Source organism: Mirounga leonina, unplaced genomic scaffold (genome assembly GCF_011800145.1).
Source record: "Mirounga leonina isolate KUSES-001 unplaced genomic scaffold, KU_Mleo_1.0 Mir_127, whole genome shotgun sequence".
In the NCBI taxonomy this organism is placed as follows: domain Eukaryota; kingdom Metazoa; phylum Chordata; class Mammalia; order Carnivora; family Phocidae; genus Mirounga; species Mirounga leonina.
The window spans coordinates 79,194,528-79,201,903 of NW_023270316.1; the positions used below are offsets into that span (position 1 = coordinate 79,194,528).

Sequence of the window (7,376 nt, forward strand, 5' to 3'; positions counted from 1 at the left end):
TCCGAAGGGTTGGGTCTTCGCGCTTTCCATCCAGCGTTTCCCCCGCACCGGATCCGCCAGCCGGCCACAGCCCCGCCTGCTCGCCTTTGCTCCCGGTCTGCGCCTGGGTGTCCGGGTGGAGGCTCCGCCTACCACGCACCCAATGGGGACCGAGGCGGCGGGCCCGCCCCCCCGGCCCTCCAGTAGCCTATCCGGCCCGCGCGCCCGCCCCGGGCTCGGGTGCCAAGCCAATGGGCGCGGGTCACGCCCCGCCAGGCGCGGGGATCTGGCGCAGCGCGCGGCGCCCGAGAGCCCTGTCGCGCACAGCTCTTCGCACTTGCGGTACGGCCCCGAGCCATCTAGGCGTCTGGCCATGGCGTCCCCAGCGACCGGCGAGGTGGTGATCATTGGCAGGTAAACGGCCCGACCCACCGACCCGCCGCGTTCTTGCCACGGCGCTGGAGGAGACCCGGGCCCGCGGTGCTCCGGAGCGTGGGGCCCGTGCGTCGCCGTCTCGGCTTGGGAGTCCAGGTCGCTGTCAGTTTCCAGAGGTGGAACCGGCATGGTGGAATACTAGCCTCCAACCTTCGAGGGTTCAGTGCGTCCTTGCACCTCTCTGTGAAAGGGGCCAGGCCTGTAGGAGCGCCCAGTAGCGGCGTGGCTTTGCAGGTTGAAGCACACTGTAGAGTGCGGTTTTGTTTCACTTCGTTCTGACTTAACCCGCAAGGTGGTGCGCGCCTGGGTGGCTCAGTCGGTTAAGCGTCTGCTTTCGGCTCAGGTCACGATCCCAGGGTCGTGGGATCGAGCCCCACATCGGGCTCCCTGCTCAGCGGGAAGCCTGCTTCTCCCTCTCCCACTCCTCCCAGCTCCTGCTCTCTCTCGCTATCTCTGTCTCTTTCTCTCTCAAGTAAATAAATAAAATCTAAAAAAAAAAAAAAGCTGACAGTGCAGGCTGCGGTGGAAATGCGGTTTGTGGAATGAGTTGAGTGATGCCAGCCCTACCGGCAAATACAAATAGACGTCCTAGGCGTTGGGCGAAATTAAGTCTGGCAAAGATTGTGCAGAACTGTATTTTTTTTTTTTTAGGTTTTTAAAATTTATTCATTCGAGACACAGAGAGAGAGAGAGAGAGAGAATATGAGCAGGGGGAGAAGCAGAGGGAGGGGGAGAAGCAGGCCCCCCGCTGAGCAGGGAGCCGGATGTGGGGCTCAATCCCAGGACCCTGGGATCATGACCTGAGCGGAAGGCAGACGCTTAACCATCTGAGCCACCCAGGCGCCCCGGCAGAACTGTATTCTTAACTCTTCCCACTTTATGGATGAGAAAACTGAGATTAAGCAGTTTGCCCCTGGTCACAGTCAGTAAGTGGCCTAGATGCTACCCCAGTAACGAGGACCCGTTGCGCATCCTGGCCAGGCTGCCTGCAGGGCGTGAGGATGTGTGTGTTCTTGTACCCAGGGGTGTCTCCGGGCGGCAACAGGTGCCTGGAGGACACACGGGGGCAGTCCTAATTCCTGATTCGTGGAGAAAGCGCCGTTTCCAGAGGGGAACGCTGGAGCTCAGAGTTTGCTAGGGTGTGTCGGTTTCACAGCCTAAATTCCATTCAAATTTTTCTGGTTTGTGCCCCCACCTGGTCTTTTAAAACTTCTGCTATTTTTCATTAAAAAAAAAAAAGTATTTATGCGTACCTTTGCATTGATAGGCTATCAGCAATCTATAGACATGTTAATGATTGCTATTTATAGTTAGAAGCACCTTTTTGGGGGTGGCTTTGTGTCTCTATGCCACTGAGGTGTTGGCCGATCTGCCCTGCCCCCCAGCGACAATTCCAGTGTGAGGATTTTTCCTTTAGAACCTACTGAAAGAAGGAATCAGGGCGCTTTTGTCAGCTTCCTTTTGGTCACAGAACAGTGCAATTAACTGAGCCTTTGACCTTTACAGGCATGTGGATGTGTGTGGCTGCCTGGTGAAGGAATATAAGAAAAAAAAAATATATATATATATATATATTTTTTTTTTTTATTTGAGAGAGAGAGAATGAGAGACAGAGAGCCTGAGAGGGAGGAGGGTCAGAGGGAGAAGCAGACTCCCTGCCGAGCAGGGAGCCGGATGCGGGGCTCGATCCGGGGACTCCAGGATCATGACCTGAGCCGAAGGCAGTCACTTAACCAACTGAGCCACCCAGGCACCCCTATAAAAATATATTTTAAAAAGTGTACTTTGTGTTGGACACAGTGACTATGCTTGACTTGCATTTTAGTTGTCCAGGTTCAAGGGCTAGAGTTTTGTGTATCTCACGCCATGTGTTGGAGCGTTATTCTGCTTTCACCTAATAAATGTTAAATGAAGTTTGGAATTGACTGTGCCTGTCTGGCCCTGGGTCTTTCATGAGGAGTACAGTCTTTCAAGAAGGAGCTGGGATTAGTGAGTCAGTTGAGTTCTGCTTCCCTTGAGGGAGGTTGATAAGGAATTAGATGAGGGCTGGCAAACTTTAATGACCACAGGAATTGGCACAGGATAGAAAGCCCTTCCTGTCTATCCCACACCCTCAGCACCTCAGAAAACACGCATCTCTGCTTCTGGAGTAGTGCTGCTTTCCTTCCTTTCATTCCTCTCCCTTTCCACTCTCTTCTCCCCTCTCCCCTTACTCACTTTTCCTTTCCCTCCTCCCCCTTCCTCCCCTCTCCCCTTTCTCTCTGTCTCTCTGCTCTCTCTCTTCTGGCCCCATGGGTGATTCCAAGGAACATCCATTTACAAGATGGGGCTGGGGAGTGTAAATTAATTCCCTAAAACCTGGTTGAGTTTCATTCTTGGATTTCAACAGACCAAATATATGTATTTCGATTTCAGGGACATATTGGGCCATTGTTTTTCCATCTTTTCCTAATAATTACCAGATTCCTTCTTAAAAGTACTTGCTAGAAATACAGTCTCTACTCACTTTTCCATTGATTTTTTTTCATAAAGGATACTCTTTTTTTTTTTTTTAAGATTTTATTTATATGAGAGAGAGAAAACGAGCAGGGTGAGCGGCAGGCTCCCTGCTGAGCAAGGAACCCTAAACGGGGATCAGTCCCAGGACCCTGAGATCGTGACCTGAGCCAAAGGCAGCCTTAACCTACTGAGCCACCCAGGTGCCCCCATAAAGGACACTCTTCACATGGCCACTTAGCTTTCCTGTGAGCATCCAGGGCAAGTCGCTTCAGAATGGTGGGCTTGACAGAATAGGAGTGGGTTTTTGAAGAATTAAAAAAGAAGAGAAAAGCCTCTCGGATCGAGGGCTGTGGGAACATAAAGAAAGGGAAAATATGGTAATGGCAACTTCAAAAAATGGGAGTAAAAGTGGGTTTCCTGAACGCATTTGAGTGGTGTAGTTGAGTGTGATGTTCTCAAGCTTTCATATCTGTTAGCCCTAGAAGTCTGCAGGGGAACTTACCTTTATATAATACTGTGTTTCTGAATAACTAAAATATGAATTCTATATTCACATACATACTGCATTGTGTTTGCCCAAATTTTAGGCCCTGAGCTTGTTTTAAAATAGGAACCAATCCGGGGGAGAAGGCCAACATTGCCATGTCCCTGGGGCCTCAAGTGCGCTTTTTCTCCTGTGCCTCTTTTTTCACCGAGCACACTTCTTTAGGACTGAGCTCAGGGGCCTGTCTCCTCGGGGAAAAGTTCTGATTCCAGGGCCTTCCCCTTAGGGTAGAAACTATCATTACCGGCTGTGTATCCATCGTGCCTGGTCCTAGTAGACAGATGTTTGAGCTTTTATAACAGAGATTGCCTTCTTTTTTTTTTTTTTTTTACCTGATAATGCAGTGTGAAGGGCTTGTTAGGATGTTGGTTCCCCCCCTTTTTTTTAATTGAGGTAAAATTGGTATATAACATTATATAAGTTTCAGGTGTACAACATTATAATTTGGTATTTGTATACACTGCAAAATGATCACCATAAATCTAGTTACCATTCGTCACCATACAACTGAGCCCCTTTCCCAATTTTGCCCATCTGAATCCCCCTCGCCTCTGGTAACCACTAGTCTGTTCTCTATATCTATGAGTTCAGATTAGTTTAGTTTAGTTTGTTTTGTTTTTTATTTTTTATTTATTTATTTATTTACTTTAAGATTTTATTTATTTATTTGACAGAGACAGAGATAGCGAGAGCAGGAACACAACCAGCGGGAGTGGGAGAGGGAGAGCAGGCTTCCCGCCGAGGAGGGAACCCGATGTGGGACTCCATCCCAGGACCCTGGGATCATGACCTGAGCCGAAGGCAGACGCTTAACGACTGAGCCACCCAGGCGCCCTGTTTTGTTTTTTAGATTCCACTATAAGTGAAATCATACGGTATTTGTCTTTGTCCAGCATGTTTCACTTGGTATAATACCTTCAAGGTCTGTCCATGTTGTCACAAATAGCAAGATCTTCCTTTTTATGGCTGAGTAGTATTCCATTGTGTGTGTGTGTGTGTGTATACTATGTCTTCTTTATTGATTTATTCATAGGTGGACACTTAGGTTGTTTTCATATCTTGGCTATTGTAAGTAATGCTTCAATGAACATAGGTGTGTATATATCTTTTTAAATTAGTGTTTTTTGTATTCTTTGGGTAAATAACCAAACCTTGAAATAGTTGGATTGTATAATATTTCTATTTTTAATTTTTTGAGTAATCTCCATGCAGTTGTCCAGAGTGGCTGCTTCAATTTATATTCCCACCAACAGTGCAACATGGGTTCCCTTTTCTCCACATTCTTGCCATTTGACAGAGAGAGAGACACAGCGAGAGAGGGAACACAAGCAGGGGGAGTGGGAGAGGGAGACCAGGCTTCCCGCTGAGCAGGGAGCTGGACGTGGGGCTCGATCCCAGGACCCTGGGATCATGACCGGAGCCGAAGGCAGACGCTTAACGACTGAGCCACCCAGGCGCCCCAACACTTGATGTTTCTTGAGTTTTTGATTTTAGCCATTCTGACAGGTGTGAGGTGATATCTCATTGTGGTTTTAATTTGCATTTCCCTGATTGTGATATTGAACATCTCCTCATGTGTCTGTTGGCCATTTGTATGTTTTCTTTGGAAAATGTGTATTTAGATCCTCTGCTCATTTTTAATTGGGTGGTTTTTTGTTATTGAGTTGTAGACCTTTATATATATTGGATATTAACCCCTTATTGTATATATCATTTGCAAGTATCTTCTGGCATTCGGCATGTGTCTTGTCATTTTCTTGATGGTTTCCTTTGCTGTGCAGAATCTTTTTAGTTTGATGTAGTCCCACTTGTTTCTTTTTGCTTTTGTTTCCCTTGCCTTTGGCTTCAGCTCCAAAAAAAGACATCGCTAAGAAAAATGTCAGGGAGCTTACCACCTATGTTTTCTTCTAGGAATTTTATAGTTTCAGGTCTTAAATTCAAGTCTTTAATTCATTTTGAGATAATTTTTGTGTGTGTATGAGATAGTGGTCCATTTTCATTCTTTTGCATGTGGCTATCCATTTTTCCCAACACTACTGAAGAGACTGTCCTTTCCCAATTGTATATTCTTGCCTCCATTGTCGTAAATTAATTGATCAGATATGTATGGGTTGATTTCTGGACTCTGTTCTGTTGACCTGCGTGTCTGTTTTTTTTTTTTTTTCCAATACTGTAGTGTTTTGATTACTGTAGCTTTGTACCATAGGTTGAAACCAGGGAGCATAATACCTCTGGCTTCGTTCTTCTTTCCCAGTATGTTAAAAAAAAAAAAAAGAAAAAAAGAAGATAGGAGGGGAAGAATGAAGGGGGGGAAATCGGAGGGGGAGACAAACCATGACAGACTATGGACTCTGACAAACAAACTAGGGTTCTAGAAGGGAGGGGGGTGGGAGGATGGGTTAGCCTGGTGATGGGTATTAAAGAGGGCACGTACTGAATGGAGCACTGTGTGTTATATGCAAACAATAAATCATGGAACAGTACATCAAAAACTAATGATGTAATGTATGGTGATGAACATAACATAAAAAAAAAAAGAACCCTTTAGCTTTTTAGAATTATTTGTTATAGTTCTATGAAAAACGCCATTGGGATTTTGATAGGATTGCCTTGGATCTGTAGATTGTTTTGGGTAGTGAAAACATTTTTACAGTGTTATTTCTTTAAATCCATGAGCATGGACTACTTTCCATTCATCGGTGTATTCTTTAATTTCTTTCATCAATGCCTTAAAGTTCTATTAAAGTGTATTAAAGTGTACAGGTCGTTCACCACCTTGGTTAAATTTATTCCTAGGTATTTTATTCTTTTTGTTGCAGTTGTAAATGGGATTTAAAAAAAACCCTTCTCTTCTGATAGTTATTAGTGTGTAGATGCAAGAGATTTCTGTATATTGATTTTGTATCCTGCAATTTTACTGAATTCATTTATTCTAACACTTTTTTAATGCAATCTTTAGGGTTTCCTAAGTACAGTATCCTGTCATCTGCAAATAATGAGTTTTACTTCTTCTTTTCCAGTTTGGAGGCCTTTTACTTCTTTTTCTTGCCTAATTGCTCTGGCTAGGACTTCCAATGCTATGCTGAATAAAGGTAGTGAGAGTGAGTAATCATCTTGATCTTACTCAAGATCTTGTTCAATTATCCTGCCTATTCCTGATCTTAGAGGAAAGTTTTCAGCTTTTCACAGATGAGTATGATGTTAGTTGTGCATTTGTCATAGTTGGTCTTTATTATATCAAGGTATGTATCCTCTATACTTTGTTGAGAGTTTTCATCATAGGTGGATGTTGCATTTTGTCAGATGCTTTTTCTGCATCTGTTGAGATGATCATATGATTTTTGTCCTTCATTTTGTTAATGTGGTGTAACACACTGATTGATTTGTGAATATTGAACTATTCTTGCATCCCTGGAATAATCCCACTTGATCATGATGTATGATCCTTTTAATGTATTATTTAATTTGGTTTGCTAATATTTTGTTGAGGATTTTTGCATCTTTGTTCGTCAGGGATATTGGCCTATAATTTTCTTAATTTCTCTCTCTCTCCCCCTTTTCTTCTTTTTTTGTAGTGTCCTTGTCTGGTTTTGGTATCAGGGTAATGCTGGCCTTGTAAAGTGAGTTTGGAAGCATTTCCTCCTCTACAATTTTTTGGAAGAGATTGAGAAGGATAGGTATTAAATCTTGTTTGAATATTTGGTAGAATTCATCAGTGGACAGTTTGGGCCTAGACTTTGGTTTGTTGGGAGGTTTTTTGTTTTGTTTTGTTTTTAAGGTTTTATTTATTTATTTGAGAGAGAGAGAATGAGATAGAGCATGAGAGGGTCAGAGGGAGAAGCAGACTCCCTGCCAAGCAGGGAGCCCGATGTGGGACTCGATCCCGGGACTCCAGGATCATGACCTGAGCCGAAGGCAG

The 7,376-nt window shown here is 44.5% G+C and overlaps 1 protein-coding gene across 2 annotated transcripts in view; it reads left to right on the forward strand.

Annotated features, from left to right (window-relative positions):
• Nucleotides 1–262: 262 nt before the first annotated feature.
• The window catches only part of CRYL1 (crystallin lambda 1), a 138,180-nt gene continuing 131,066 nt past the window's right edge, over nucleotides 263–7,376 (forward strand). For both annotated transcript variants that reach the window (XM_035003740.1, XM_035003742.1), the window contains exon 1: nucleotides 263–393. In XM_035003740.1, the coding sequence (XP_034859631.1) occupies nucleotides 353–393 (41 nt within the window). In that variant the 5' untranslated portion in view covers nucleotides 263–352. The remainder of the gene's footprint in view (nucleotides 394–7,376) is intronic.